The sequence below is a fragment of the Periophthalmus magnuspinnatus genome, chromosome 7 (assembly GCF_009829125.3).
Source record: "Periophthalmus magnuspinnatus isolate fPerMag1 chromosome 7, fPerMag1.2.pri, whole genome shotgun sequence".
NCBI classification, from domain to species: domain Eukaryota; kingdom Metazoa; phylum Chordata; class Actinopteri; order Gobiiformes; family Gobiidae; genus Periophthalmus; species Periophthalmus magnuspinnatus.
In genome coordinates this window covers 15151051-15168019 of record NC_047132.1, presented here as the reverse complement: position 1 = coordinate 15168019, position 16969 = coordinate 15151051, and the positions used below count along the sequence as shown (strand labels likewise).

Sequence of the window (16969 nt, the reverse complement as noted above, 5' to 3'; positions counted from 1 at the left end):
GGGGACTATATTGTGATTACTTTACCTAAAATACAGAAAAATACGATTGTGCGTTATTACAAACATTTTAAAACCAAAATGATGAGGCTCACTGCAGCAGTTACAGAGAGAGGGGACACAGTTTTTCAGTGTAACAGGGATTGAAACCTGTTCTCTTTACTCTTGTTAGCATTATGGCTGCTAAGTAATAGATATGAAATTACCTCTATTTATATAAGGAAGTAAAACTATAACACAAAAAATTGAAAATAAGTTGGTAAAGTGTTTAATCAGATTTTAAATATAATGAAGCTAACTATGCTATTTTATTTAATTTTATTTATTCAGTATTTTACCAGATAAGTCAATTGAGAACACCTTAGGCAACATAATACAGCACAAGCAGAATATACTCACAAACACTGACACATCAATTATAATGCAAAACAGTGAATCATAACCATAGACTGTAGATATGAATGGACACAGCTAACGTGCTAGCCGCCATGTTCGAATCCATTTGTGATTGTTCAGTGAGCTTCTTTTGGTCTTAAAATGTTCATATGAATCCGCCGTACATGATCCTGGTGTTTTAATTTTGCTATTTTGTCCATGATTCAAGAAATGAACATTAATAACAGACAAATCTTTCCGTAAGATCGCTCCCGATAGCGTTAGCAACAGGTTTGATTGACAGTGTTGCTAAGCGCCCGCTCCCTGCTAAACCAGCGGTGTGGGAAGGAAGGGGCGTGAATGTCAACATCCTCACTTTGGATTGGCTCTTTGGTTGCTATGATACTTGCAGTCAGGCTCTACTTGTTTATACAGTCTATCTGAGTCTGAGACAGTGAAATATTTGCAGATTAAACATGTAAAAGTGTTAAATGTTGATCAGGAGGAACTGGGATATAAATTTGTCAAGCCCAATTGTGATGGATGGACAAGTGGATTATCTCTAAAACATGTTTGCAGTCTCCATCTTTCTTTCTTTTTTTTGGTCAGTACATGTATGAGATAGAGATTTTCTAAGGAATGAACTGTGGTGAACCAAAACAAGTAATTCAACGAGGGATTGAAGGCTGATCCCCCTCTTGTGGTTACATTCACACACTAGCTCTGGGTCTGCATAACAGTCGAATGGTCCACATGTCATGCCTCATCACCAGCTTCTAAGCACCCATTAAATCCCAACATCGTGCCCATTCATTTGTAGCATTAAGGTGTGGTTGGGACAGTCACGCTTACACCCCCGGGGCTCACTTGGATAATGTGTTTTTTAAGTGCTGCTTTTTAAGGTGTGGTCATGTTTTTGTGCTCCTATTTTGAAATCTGTTGTTTATTTAGTTTGAGGTTTGCTTATTCTAGTGCTTTTGTTTTGTTTGGTGCTAAATAGACGGATCTGGAGAAACGGTAGTGATCATATAGCTCTGGTTGCCATGGTAATGTGTTAGTATCTGTAGCTATATACGGGCCTAAAATGTTATAGCCTATTTTTGGACTGCTTAATGTTTTATTTCATGGTGTAAGTTGAGATAAGGCTAGTGACTGACTTTTTTAAGTGACTTCTGCTAACAGGTTATCTTCCTAAACCCAGAATTAACCATTTTCCTCACTTTAATGTAATCATGGTCCTAAACTTAACCCAAACCTTAACTATTTCTCAAAGCAGACTGAAATAACACTGAGTTTATTTCCTCACTCAGAGTTACCCAACTCATGATCAGTGAATCCCAGAAAAGAGGCAACGGTAAACCAGAGGAGGCGTCCATCTTAGAGGGACAGGACGGTCAAATCCAGATTTGATATTAAAATGAGATGTTAAACAATACTTGAATGAATAATTAGTATGATGCTCTAAAGCACAATATTTATTTTTGTAGCCCAATAAATACTACTTTCAAAACTTAAAATATCTTTTCACATCATTACTTTGCATATGTTGCCATAAAAGGGCATATACAATTGAAACCAGACGTTTACATACACTATATAAATAGACACATAGGTTTTTCTTTCTCGCCATCTAACATGAAATCAGACTAAACTTTTCCGGTTTTATGTCAATTAGGATTACTAAATTAATTTTATTTGCTAAATGTCAGAATAATCAGAAGATTTTAAGACAAATTTCCGTGACTTTCTACAAAGTCAGATGTTTACATACATTTCATTAGTATTTGGTACCATTTCCTTTTAAACTATATGACTTGGGTCAAGCTTTATCTTCCTGGCTGATGTCTTGAGAGGCTGCTTCAGTATTTCCAAATAATGTTCTTTCTTCATGATGCCATCCATTTTGTGAAGTTAAGCAGTCCCTCCTGCAGCAAAACATCTCCACAACATGATGTTAACACCCCTGTATTTCACAGTTGGGATGGTGTTTTCAGGCTTACAAGCTTCTCCCTTTTAACTCCAAACGTAATGATGCTCATTATGGCTCATTACTGTATGTAAACTTGTCACGTTGAAGAAAGTAATGAAAAATTGCCTTTAAAAGTCTTCTCATTATTCTGGCATTTAGCAAAAAATTAAATCATTTTATGTGACATTAAATACATTTATTAGCAACAATTAACTCAATCAATGCCTCTGTTTGTGTCATATCAAACTGGTAAACTTGACCAAACTCATTTAAAAAGTTATCATAAGCAGTGATTTGTGTTACATTATATATTACAAATTGAAACAAAATGTATAAAAGTGGAAAATACATTCACTTAAGTTAAATTGTCATCATCATACTTAGTTTTAACTGTTCCTTCATCTGTGAATGAAGGATCTCTGATCTCTGATTCAACTCAGAGTTAGAGGAAAAAACCTGCTCTGGACCAGGTTAGGTTCACAAAGTGACTTACCGTGGTGACTGACTTTGAAATTCACAATTTAGATTTTGCTGGGGCTTTTGTTTTAAAATTAGATTTGTTTTTTGTATACATACACGCACGCACGCGCACACACACACACACACACGCACACACACACGCATGACTACTTTTACTTCATTACCTTTCACTTCTGACTTTGAGGACCAGACCTTTGTTAGTCACTGATCATTGCTGCCTGTTTCTATGACGACATAAATATGGAAATTTAACAAACTTAGGTTCATTTTTTAAAAGTTGTATTTACTAAAAAACAGTATAATATGTCTGGAAATAGTTTGTTGGTAACATGCAGGGCCATAGTTGTCAGTGGTTCATTTTTTACTCCAGTCACTGAGGCTAGTTGGAAAACTTTTGTGTTTTTTTTTTTTTTATGATTATCAGTAGAGCAATAACTCTCCGCTGTGCTCTTAAGAGTTGAGCAGTTTAAGTGAGGTTAAACACAACAGCTGCTAGCTTCTAATCTCACCATCCGGAGGGAAATTTGAGGCATTTTTACCGATATGATTGAGACTCTGATAACGGTGAAGATGCAAATACTTCTACTACTACTATACTTAAAGGCCCTGTACCTGATTTCTTTCTTTCTTTCTTTCTTTCTTTCTTTGTACTTGAGCAAAATCTGTCCTCAAAATAAGTCCACTGTTTAAACGTTTTATAATCAGATGCAGATGGTACTGTCTGTGAATCAGGAAGTGTGTGTTAGCATGCTAGTTGCCGTTAGCATTACCGTGTCGCGCCCTCTAAAAGTTGTGAAAATCCCTTATAAACTCATCACAGTGAATAATTAGGATGCTCAGAATGCATAAGGTAGATGAGTGACTGAATAACGTTTGGCCACTGCAAACTGCGTAAAATGAGCTAGTTCTGTTTTGTCACGTTTTTAAGACAATAAAAGTCTGGTACAGCACCTTTAAACAGAATAATTACCACCGCTTTCTCGTCGCTGGAGCTTCTGCGGGTGCTGCCTTATTTAAATTCAGAATAGAGTGGCCATGAGTCAACACTATTGTTAAAGTAGCTCTCCTAACATTTGTATTGCACTGAAGTGATTTATTATACACACTTCTCATTTAAATGCCCTTGCTTTGGAATACATTTTCTCTGTCACAAATTGTCGGCCATTTTAGTCTCCGTCCCGTCTGCTGTGGTCGTCAAATTTACAGGACGGATGACAAGACCTGCTTCTGGAGTCATCTCGGCTCCTCCTGTAAATCCCATTGATTCTCATTTTAAGTGTCAGTCAGATACCTCAGCAAAAAGTGCTACGCTTTCCTACAAATACAACAAACTGGTCATAAATTTGAATAAACGCAGGAAAGGATCATCTTGGTCAAATTTACACAGATGTTAGTTGTTAAAGGGCCGATATTACACTATTTTATGATCTATGTTATAAAATTTCCTCATAATAAATACAAAAACATATTATACGAATTATACGATTTACAACTTCATGCAAATCCATCTTATTTTTATTCTAAAATATGTTACATTGTTTATTTTTTATAAGGCAAGTTTGTTTGTATAGCACAATCCGTACACAAAGTAATTTAAAATGCTTTACAGAACAAGAAGGACAAAAATCACAATACAACAAATCAAAGCAAAAATAATCATCATAAAATTAACATTAAAAAGAGAAAAGTGCAGAATAAAAACCTTTCTGCAAACGAGTGTTAAGACAGTACTGCAGCTGTCTTAAGGCTCGTTTGTAAATGTGAAGTGTGGTTTACCTGATAAGAAGTGCAGTGGTTAGAAATTGTTATAAATTCCATAATCCTACAATAATTAGTAAAGGAATTTATAATCATTTTTTAAAGTGTAAGTTAAGCTTGTGTAAAGAATCCCATGCATGTATCAGTTTTGTTAAATTAGGCCGTCAAATAACTTTTCCTAATCAACACAGAGAAGGCCACATAAAGTCACTGTCTTGAAGCGTTGATTTGATATTTTAAACACACTTGTCCTCAGAGCGTCCTGGAGCGGAATCTAACCTTGAAAGAGACATTTGAGTTCCCTGACGGTATTTCCCTTTAGTTAGACAGTACTGGACCGCTGGCTCTGGTTTATAAATAACCCTGTGTCTGTGATCACAGTTCAGACTTGTAACTGAACACTACCTGTTTATCTACAATGTTACACAGAGCTGAATGAAGAACTGGATCCAAGACTGAATGGACATGGAAGAAGACTGCTACTGCTCAGGGTTAGGGTTAGAGTCCACAAACCTGCTTATGCTGTAGGGTATCTGTGAAATGCAATGCAGTTCTAGTATTAATACAGTGTTCAACATTCTATCCCGTTCAGTTTATTGAAGTAGACAATGGTTGTTGTTTTTGCATGTCCATTGTATTTGCCAGTGTGTACTATGAATTAACATCTATCTCTCAGCTCCTTTTTGTAGTTCACTGATTTAACGTAGAACTAGTCAGAACTTTTTGAGAAACAAAGAAGCGGCTTGGCTGTGCAGCAAAACGTCTTCACTCCTACAACATTTTAGATTTAACTTTAACTTTTACTGTAAAACTAGTCACTAAATCTACTTTTTTGCTACCACACTGTACATTGTGTTTTAATAGCACTGTCTACTGCTCCCAGTGTTTGTTTTTAAAAAAAAATGTATTTATTAAGTGGCAATTTTTGTGCAAATGAGGTCAATTTTAAGCTTTATGGCCTGTGTGCTGCCTCTGGTGACTACTAAAATTTCAAGTACTTGGTGACATCACACAAGACTACCCGGATTACAGCCAAGTGTTTCTGATTACAAACACCTGGCTGCAGGGGCGGAGTTTGAAACATGGACACCTGTTAGACTAATATGTCCAGACCTCTTCCTCCACCATGTTTCTTTAGTCCTCCAGGTACAGCCCAGTTTAGCAGCTCGATGTGGAACAGTACCAGCCTTTAGAGCATCGGCGGTACACATGTTTTGATTTGCTACACGGGAGATACAGGAAGTACAATTAATGTCAGAAATACATTCTTCTTGATACAAAAAAAAAAAAAGCTGTCATCAAACTAAACAAGTGTCGTCTACCTAAATGAGCAAAGTGAATGGGTTGTTTTGATTCTTGATAATAGCAGCCCCACTCTTCAGCACTGCAGTAATTATCAGTCAGTCCAGTACACTAAATTAATATTCGTCACATGTTCTTTATCTGCAGCGCAATTACCTCATCTCTAATTATAATCCGTTCTACAAAGGCATTGTCTTAATACCGCCCCCACAGTTTATAAAGAGTTAATGAAACAGGGGCTGTTTGAAGGTGTGCGGCAAAGATAAGCAAATAAGATGAGGGCTGAAGTGTTGGGTTAAAGTTATATGTGTATCCTGGTAAAGAAATGAGTCCAGTGCATTTGACCCATCCTTAGATTTAGCAGAGGCGATGGGTGAAGGGTTAAGGCAGAAGTTCATAGTCAGGAGTACCTATGCTACCAGGCAAAAGTTTGGACAAATGGTTCTTTTTGGTTTTTTTTGTTCACTATTTTATACATTTTAGATACATACAGAAAACATCAAATGTATGAAGCAATATATACGGAATTATGTAGCTACGAAAACTGAAATAACTCAAAAAACTATGCATATTAGATTCAGATTTGTCAAAGTATCCACACTTGGCTTTGTTCACAGTCTTGCAAACCCTTGGCTTTCTGTCAATGAGGTTCATGATGAAGACTCCTGAAATGGTTTTCACTTATCAGGGTCAAGAAATGCCAAAGCAGAGATCAACGCAAAGGGTTCTTAAAAAAAACAAAAAAAACAACTTTCTATATATGCTCATTCATAGTTTTCAGTGAGAATCTACATTGTACATAGTAATGAAAATGAAGAAACATAACTGAGAAAGTGTGTCCAACGAGAAGCCTAACACGAGGGGAATGTGGATAATACAAGGTCCTGAGAACTGAATCTGGGACCTTCTTGTTGTGAGGCATAAATGCTAACCTCTTTAGCCACTGCACCACCTCAGTCACCATGTGTTTTTGTTTTATTTGAGTATATGGGAATTGTGTTTTGTCTCAGATACATTTTACTTGCTAGATGAAATGTCTGGACAAACTCAAGGTGCACTCAGTACCTTTTCTCTGTCACTTGCTAGTTTCCCTGAGATTTTATTTATTTGCCTGGAATGTCCACGGTATAGCATTAAATGTCCTATATTACATAAAGTTTGAGATTTAAGCCATGTTACCTCATCAAAAACAGTCCTGGAGTTGTGTTTTGTTTCACTCACACATGTTTGAGTAACACTTTATTATTACTCTGTCTATATCACCAAAGCTCAAAATGCTCTGTCCCACCTTGTGATGTCATGAAGTGGTAGTTTTCAAGTTAACAGCCACATTTTACCTTTAGTTTTTTTTTGTCAGTTCCAGAGCTGAAATTGTCCAAATGATTCTAGTGAAGCTGTATGGAGTTTAAAAACACAGTGGAGCACTTCCTGTATTACCACATGACATCATAAGGTGGAACAGACTGTGCTCCATTAGAGAGAATAACTCATGGGCCTAAATATACAGGGTTTGTGTGTTAAACATGTGTGAATGAAACAAAAACACAACTCCAGGTCTGTTTGTGAGGAGGAAACAACATAACAAAGATCAGAGAATAGTGTAATATGAACCCTTTAAACATATCTATTTTTTATTTATACTGTGAAAATAATGTGTTTTTTTCTGTTGCTCATTCCCTATAACCATAAAATCCAAACTGGAACCATTGACAACTCGTGATATTGTATTTGTTGTTATACCGTGGCAGTCTCTGGTCAAGTCCCCAGTGGGCAAGCTGTGAACAGGACTATAAGTAAGACAGAAATGTTTGTGGCTGTAGTTTGACGTTTATGTCCTGTGTCCACTCTCTTACAACGGTGTAGCCCCCATCGCCATGGAGACTGTGGACCATGAAATAGGCTGTTCCATGTTGACCATTCTCTGTGGCGAGGGCGGACACAGAGGATGGAGTGAGACTGACAGAGCTATTCAAATGAAATAAACAGGAAAACATGCGGCGTCAATAAGCAACAGTTGCAGCGTACAGAAGCAAATGTTGTACTATTGTGTCACGACGGTACACATAATTTTTACGTTAAAGAGGAAATATTTTGCTTTTGTATTTTAGTATAAAACTATAACATATATAATTGATTTAATAATAGAAACAGGTCCCTTGACTTCATGTTCAAAAGTGCAGAACTGTACTAGAACCTGGAGATTTTCATTTACATGTTTTATTGTTGTCTTTTTGATCCAGTGTCTGACTTTTTTGCAAATACAGAGCTATGGGTGGAGAAAACCATGAAAATCGTCTGAGCACTCAAGCCTCAAACGCAGGATTACTCAAAAATGCGTTATTCAATCAAAACTAGAGCTGTTGATGGAGGTTTACTGTTATAACCTGAGCTGATGATAGCAGATTTTACATAATACATCCTCTTTAAGGAAGATTTTGTTGTTCCAGAGAGAAACTGTCCCCTTCATTTGACCCATCTCCACTTCTTGTGCCAGGATTTTGGTTTGAGGATTAGGTTTTTGTGCATGTTTAGGTTTAGGTTGATGAGGGAATCTAGGTTCAGATTTGGTTTACAAATGATAAATATTCTTTTGGTCAAAAAAATGGAATACAAATGTGAAGCAGGTAATATCAATGCTAAAATGCTGACTTTTTTCTTTTCTTTTTGTAATACAGTGTGGTCTAGTCACTAAAAGAAATGATCAAGTTCAACATTTGTGAATTTACCTTTTCGGTATTGACTTTGACTCTTGCCCCCGTCCAGTAGTATGACATCATCACATTTAACAACTTAAAAAACACCAGTTGTTAAATTTGAACATGGTTAAATGCAAAAAGGCTAATTTTTCTTTTGGTTGGGGTGCATATTTCAGCTTCATTTCCCAGCATGCATTGTGTGTTGCTCGTCTTCCCTCACAGTGTCTGTCAGGGGCAGCCATAGTGCGATCCACACATACTATAATTGATTTAGTTTCCTGAAACCAATCCAAAATGATGTCCCACTCACTCTCTCCTCTTCTCACAGTAATTCAGAGCAACAGAAGAACATAATATAACATCTGAACATAATCTCAGTAATACCAATCCTAATCTAATTTATTTTAATACTTTGACTCTTTTTTTGATTCTTACAAAAGTTGGTGCAATCCCTCGATATATCCCCCAGTTGTGACTAATCTAGCTCAGGGCAGTATAAATTCTATCTTCTCAACCCAGTCCCCTCAGATTGAAATCACTTCCAGGTGGACGCTGTACTGTAAAGTAAAAAGCATTGTCCAGATGACCACCTTTGAAACCCTCCTATCAATATTTTGACCGATGAAGTGTGGATCATGGACAGTATATAGACGTGGAAGTCAATTGGAGACAAATCGTGCCCATGATCACTTTCTATTTGCAACCTGACAGGTTAACTATGTCTTATATATGAACAATGGTTAATATTCATATTTTTCTATAGCAGTTTTCCACCTTCAAGACATTCAAAGCACTTTACATCAAGGAACCACTCACCCATTCACACAAACAGACACATTCAAACACCAGTGTATGTAGACACTGGATACGAGGTGGGTTAAATGTCTTGCTCAAGGACCCAGCAGCAGTATTCATCTGTGGGAGCTGGAATCGCACCGTCAGTGGGTCCATGGATCTGATCGCTCAACCAACAATGTCGACCCTGATACAGTCTGTGGTGAGGACATACGTGATGAGTTAAATGGTTTAAGACAGAGGTGTCCAAACTTTTTTTCACTGAGGGCCACATACTGAAACATATTTGAAGCGGAGGGCTACAGATGAGTGTCGATACAGGGAGTCAAACAGAGACACTGTAATTTTAAAAAGACTTGGAAGATTATTTTTAGGTCTATGTCACAATACAATGTTATGTTATTCAGGATATAAAGGTAGAATCATTTCAATTTGTTGTAAAAAATACTTCCAGATAAATTGGGCCAATTTAGGAGGAGGCATGAGGGCCAACAATAATTGGTCTGAGGGCCACATTCAGCCCCGGGCCATAGTTTGGACAGCCCTGGCTTAATAGATTGGCTCAAAATAACACAGGGGAGGGACTTGTTTTAGGTCCAGTTTAGTTCTTGAAAAAATGTGCTTTTCAGTTGTACAGTACAATGTCTCTGCTGCAGCCTACAGAAAAATGTGAATGTTTGTTGCGTCCTGGTTTACATGCTGTTAACAAGCGACTTAAACTCACCCTAGAGCCTTATTTAAAAGCGTCTTTATTGTATCAGTGCCCGGAGTGCGCTGTTCCTCAAAGGGAGAAGCTGTTAGGTTGTTCATTCATTATGTTATTCAATAAGTGTCTTGTTTTCTTTCTCATTTTCTCTCTGACTTACAAACTACAAATCAGTTCATATTCATTTTACATACAATTAAAAGCACTGACTACTTCATTTTTGAATCATTTGCTTATTGTTAAACCTATTCCTATTCCAACATATTCCATGCATCCTAATTATTCACCACAATTTGTAAGCGCTTTTTATTCAACTTTCAGAAGCCAGAGCGGACAATAACAACTAGAATGCTAACAAAGCACCACTTTACTTCCTGGTTCTCTATGTATGATAAATGTTTACATTTTTATAGAGCGCTTTTCCACCTTCAAGTCACTCAAAGCGCTTTACATCAAGGAACCACTCACCCATTCATACACAGACACTGGAGTCAAGGAAACAACAACAACAACAACAAAAGTATTGATCTGTTAGAGCTGAAATTGTGCCGCCAACCTGTGGGTCAGTGGGTCTAAGCGCTCAACCAATGATGTTTATGTCGAGAGCGGGATTCAAACTGCCAAACTTCACCCACTGTCGCCCTGTCTATAAAAACAGCGCACAGGGGTCCCATTTTGGCCCTGACAGTTTCTTTTACAATATATCTCTGTATACAGATTTTATTTTATTACAGTCAAATTTTACTTTTAAAAAATTCAGACCCTGGTGTCCATCTAAATGCACACGCCCCCTTTAATATATGCTAACAGCAGCCACGTACGTCCTCCTCTCACACCCTTCCGTATCTCCACGCTCAGGCTGGACCACGCGCCCTCCATATGTTTAGCAGTTATTAGGCAGGCTCTAGGCAGTGGAGGTGTTATCAGTGCGGCCTACAGGACAGGTGCTGGAGTCGCTCTGATAACAGCGTCACTGTGGAGGGACAGAGAGAAAGAGAGAGAGATACAGAGGAGGGGGAGGCCGTGGAATACTTCTCATAGGTTTTTGCCGTGGGATGAAGGAGGGAGATTGAGAGAAAAGCGGTGATAAATGCAATCTCGGCTGTACACCCTCGGGACGCAATCACGCTCCGGCATTATCACGCAAATTCAGAACAGAAGGAATTGAAGGGAAAGTGGAAAATAATAGCATATAGTGTGTGATGTACGTGGCTGCATATTTAATTGAGCTGGTGACAATATTAAAAGCCTATCTTATACATGCACACTACACATTTATTTCATAGTAATATATAGCGCACTGATCAGAGCAAGTGTGGTGGAGGTGTATTGATTGTAAAAACATGAAGGAGCTATATGGATCATGCTTTTCTGAGTTTTGAGCTGGAACCTTTTAGTAGCCTTGATCTATTGGTAAAGTTAGAAATTATTTATTATTATTATTATACTATTATTATACTATTATTATTATTGTTTTTGTTGTTTATTATTTATTTATTTATTTGTTTGTTTATTTATCACATTTTTTTATTTTTTTTTTATTTTATTCATGCTTGCATAGATAAATATTGTACTGGAGGACATTGTAAAAGTAGTAAAATGCTGTACATTTTAGCTATCTGTACTTTTTAAAGTGGATATTTTTTACTTTTACTGCAGTACATTTGAGAGCCTGTATCTGTACTTTCTACTACACTGCATTTTTTAACTGGACTGCAAAGTAAAAGTATTTTATCATTATTATTTGAGACTTACTGAAAAGAGTTTTTTTTTTTTTTAACATGTTCATAGTTTGAGCAAAAAATACAAATAAAAAATACAAATAAAAACAACTAGGAAAAACAACTAAATTCAGTTGTTTCCATTGAACAAAAATCTTCAAAAATTACTACATTTGAAGTTTTATTAGATCTCAAAATGTGTGCAAAATGCTTTTACTTTTTTCTCTTCAAGTACATTTTTAAACAGGTACTTTATAATCTTTACTTAAGTATTTTTTTCTTTTGCTCTGGCATCTGTACTTTTACTTAAATAACAAAATTAAGTACTTCTTCCTCCACCGCTGTAGCTACATTATTAAGATACTTAATCATGCTATGCAATTACACCAACAGCTCTATTAGCCTTTACCACCCTGAGTCACTATGACCATATGTATTGAACACTTGTATCGACTATAACATTTCTGTTGTCATGGTTATTAATAATTCGCTGCACGTTTGATCAATATACCTACATACAAACCAATAACTCCAGGCTTGTAAGCTCCAATAGTCTTTCCTCTCCACTGATCCTGTATTTTAGCAGTCTGGTCTAGTACTACCTGCGCTCCAGTCTCCACAAAATGTTCCTCCATTATAAAGACCATTAAGTACGGCACTGAGCCTTGTTATAATAATCCCGTTTTACATTTCATTTCCATTATTTAGCAGCCGGTCGTGTCCCCAGCCACTTAGAGTCATTGTGAGGGGACAGATTGGAGCAGGTAAAATGTTGTTGAGGCGGTGAACCAGACTTAAAACCACTGCACTTTACTAGCTCTATCCAGGTCTGGGGCTTATGGTGTAATCAATCATTCACAGCCAAAAATGTATAGCAAGTGCATATACTTCAACTAATGGATAATTAAGGGCTCATTTTAGTTTGAGTGTTAACTGGAATTATGTGTTAAAGACGCAATACCTTTATATTTTTCTGTCTTAATGTAAAAAAACTGAACTTTTGAATGTTTTGCAAGTTATCTTTAACTTACCTTATACCTTTTGAGCATCCTGTTTATTCACTGAGATGAGTTTCTAATGGCATTTTGCAACATTCAGAAGCCAGAGCAGAGTTGTGCTGTCACAATAAAGCGAACGGGGCACTTCCTGATTGTTAAATTAAACACAGAAAGAACAGTGTCTGTATTTTGACCTCAAGAGCGGCTTACGATATACATCATTGGTTGAGTGGTCAAGTTCTGTCCCGCCAATTCTGTCTTTGGGTAAAACACATAACCCACCATAATCCCAGAGTGTACATACACCGGTGTGTGCGGATGGGTGAGTGGTTCATTAATCCTATAGCAGCAGATGCTATTGTCACCGATAGAGCGCGGTGGCGGACTTTCCATTACCGTAACTCCGCAACTAACTGTGCTCTCAGGTAAATTGAAACGTTATCTCAAAGCAGAGGCATGGGGCTCTTTAAATATTTTACCCTCGTTATGATAATCTGCCTCCATTGTCCCTTGAAGATGACCAATCAGAGCGAATACGTCAAAGAAAAAATAGGGATAGATTTGTAAAATAGAGGTAGTAGTGTGATAAAATTGCTGTAATTTCTGATACTTCCTTTAACATAATTTTTATGGCTGAAAAAATAATAAAAGTCTAGACGAGTTAGACTGGTCTATAAGGTCCTCAGTCCTTAAAGGGTTAAGGTAAAGTGCTTTGAGTGCTTTAAAAGTTAGAAAAGATCTATGTAAATGTGACCCTTCATTGTAGCACTTTTACTCCGCTATTCAGTTTTAGCTATATTATGACGATGTTTTCCTTTTTACTGTTCCTGTTATGGGTTTTCTTTTCATTCACGTTTAAGTAATCCTGCATACCTTCACCAGGCAGATAATGACCATTTGATTGCTCAAAGATAAGACGCAACTCTACTTTTAAGCCAGCAGCTACTGTTCTTAGCCTTATTTGAACTTCACACACCCTTTGGAGAGGGAAAACATGAATAAGGTTTTAGAACTAACTAAGCCTTGTTCAAGACTATACAGGGTTCATATAATCCATGTCTAAACAAGGACTAAACTAGGACTGAATCAGGTTTGTTGGATGGTGGTGTCACTTGCTTGTCTTGTTTCCATCGAGATATACAAGTTAGACACCAGAAAGGTTACTATGAGTACACAAACTCTGCCATCAATTTCACAACCCCTACTTTTGTCCAATCAAAGGAAAAAAATAGTTATAGCTAACATTTAGAGGGCACAGCAAGGCTAAAGCGATGCAGTCAAAGTTAACAACACCACATATCTTAGGGGGCAGCAGTTTCTTGTCATAGCTTGTAGTAGTGTGGGCTGTTTCCACTGACCTGCTGTAATGCATCCATCACAGGTGAAGGTGCACAGATTGGATTAGAGGTTCCGATGAGGAGGAGGAAGAGTAATGATCCCATATTGTCACAGTGGAATGCTAGTAAAGGCTTTTCAGATGGGCAAAAGGACGAGAGCTTGCAGAGTGAGATGTCAGACATGAAATATTCCAGGGATAAAGTGGTGACATTGCAAAGCTAAATGCCACATATTGTCTGTGAGGATCTACGGTGGCCCTGCAAGGACATAATGCTGTATATGAGAGAATATGAGAGAAATTGTCTCAGAATGTGGTGTGGGGTAGTGGTGTGGGTAGTAGGGTTTTTTGTTTTTTTGTTTTTTTTTAAACAATTTCATTATTGTTTTATTATTAATCACATTCTGATCCATATTTGTCACAATCTGCCACCGTGAATCAGCCGCCCAGTAATTTGGCATAGTTTTAAGCCAGATACCCTTCCTGCTGCAACCATGCACATAATATACATTGTCTCCCCAGTATGTGTTCAAGTAAACTGTGAACTAGCTACAGTCTGGTTGGTGGGAAAACACTCAGCCCACTGTGGCACTGTAACATTAAGCTGCAGAAAATAAATTATTCTGTCTTCTTGCCATATGGTTACCACATACACACAGAGACACACATGTAAACGCAGACACACACACACACACACAGACGCACACACGCAGATACAGACATGCAGATACAGACACACACACACACACACACACACACACACTCACACTCACATTATTTTCAGTCTTGAATGTTTTTGTTCAGAATGATTGAAGTAATCTCTCCACTGCTGAACACGGTGGTGTGAAGGATTGCTTTCTTCCGCTCACCGGCTGTTTTCATGTGGTTGTTTTTCAGGAGAGCTTAAATTCACAAAATAAGACTGCACTTTGTTGCATGAACAAAAATGTTTTTAATACAAATAATGTCTATTCTGACTTTTGAAACCCAATATAATTATGAGTCAGTTAGGACTAATTTTGAAAAAGAGAGAGCATTTTTTTCTTTTATTATATTATTTATTATATTCTAGGTACTACAATAATGTAAACTATGAGAATCTGTAATAGGTTAAATCTCACAGCTAAACAGAACCGTTTTGAGCCTGTATTAAACATTGTCAAAGTAGAGGCCACATCTTCAGGAAGACATGCATAAAACTGAAACATTGATTCCCCATGTTTAGTCCTGACTCTGACACTAACATGTCAGAGATGTACTTTGGTGCTAGGCCATGGAGAGACTTGTTCACAAGCAGAGCTGCTTTAAAGTCTATTCTCTGAGCCACAGGAGCCAGTGCAGAGACCTGAGTACAGGAGGCATGTGCTCTCATTTCCTGGTTCTAGTCACAACCCGAGCAGCAGAATTCTGGATGTACTGAAGTAAAATTATACAATCCAGAAAAACACCCATTTTTAATTTCCATCATGTATTTTAGCCATTAATGTGGTGCTACAATTCACTGTTAGTGTCTTAAAGTAACTACATGACTAAAAATGAGTCAGGTAAAAACACATTAAGAAATAGTGATGGACCCAAGACTGACCTCTGATGAACTCCCCATGAACAATCCTTCTTAAACAAACATTTTAGTTGTTGCGCTTAAAAGAGCGTATATCTGTTTGCAATGAATTAATGTTTATGATTTAAATTAAATGTATTGAAATGTTTTTAAGTAACTATCAGTGTCAAATTATTGTATGGAAAAGGGGGCAGATAACATAAGATTACTCTTTCTTCTGCTCCTTTTCATTTATTTCTTATAAATCAATCGCTAGTTTTATTCAGATTAACTTTTCCTGACATTAACCTAATGTTCCTGTCTCTGCAACCTAAACGAACTGCAAAGGATCCCATGAAAGTTACTCAAAACCACATCAATTTTATTTTTTATACTTTCCTGACACTAACCTTACCCCCCCTTTCTTTGCTCTGTGTAGTTCTTCTGCGAGAGGAGGTTGCTCAGCTACAGGAGGAGGTCCAGCTCTTGCGTCAGATGAAGGACATGCTGAGTAAAGACCTGGAGGAGACTCAGGGGGGCTGCTCCGCCGACGTGCTCTCAGCCACCGAGCTACGGGTTCAACTGGCCCACAAGGAGGAGGAGCTGGACCGGGCCAAGGAGGCGCTGCAAGGTAAGAGGAACTATGAACGTGGTGTGGAGAGTGCACGGGAGTGTTGGTGTTTGTGGTCATCTCTTATACAGCGCTTTTCTACCTTCAAGGCCCTCAAAGAGCTTTACGCCAATGAACCACTCACCCATTCACCGACATGCATTCATACACCGGTGTACACAGACACTAGGGGCAAGGTGGGTTAAGTGTCTTTCCCAAGGATGCAACGACAGTATTGATCTGTGCGAGGTGGAATTGCATCCATCAACCTTTGGGTCAGTGGATCTGTCCGCTCTGCCAATGATGTTATTATCGAGGGCACGATTCAAACTGCCAAACCCTCGGATCAGTGGACAAACGCTCTACCAACTGAGCTTCTGTCGCCATGTTGGTGTTTACATCTGAGCAACAGAATGAATCAATATCAAACGAGGATTATGCGAGATCTAAACTAAGACTACACATTAATATCACATTACAATCATGAAATTATACTATATCACTTGAATGGCTTTTGATGAAATGGAACATTGCAAGAGTTTTTTTTCTGTTTTGAGCTTAAAAAGATTCTTTGTGCACACCAGACTTCATTCTAACACCTAACATGAACTCCTGTCATATACACATCTATTAGTTTCACTTTGAAATTACACACTCAAACCAAGCAGCACTAGAAGATCTTTCTC

General features: G+C 37.7%; 1 protein-coding gene across 7 annotated transcripts in view; it reads left to right on the top strand.

Annotated features, from left to right (window-relative positions):
* Positions 1–16969, top strand: part of kazna (kazrin, periplakin interacting protein a) — a 216403-nt gene that overhangs the window by 158724 nt on the left and 40710 nt on the right. For all 7 annotated transcript variants that reach the window (XM_055222893.1, XM_055222894.1, XM_055222892.1 and 4 more), the window contains one exon: positions 16113–16304. In XM_055222893.1, the coding sequence (XP_055078868.1) occupies positions 16113–16304 (192 nt within the window). The remainder of the gene's footprint in view (positions 1–16112; positions 16305–16969) is intronic.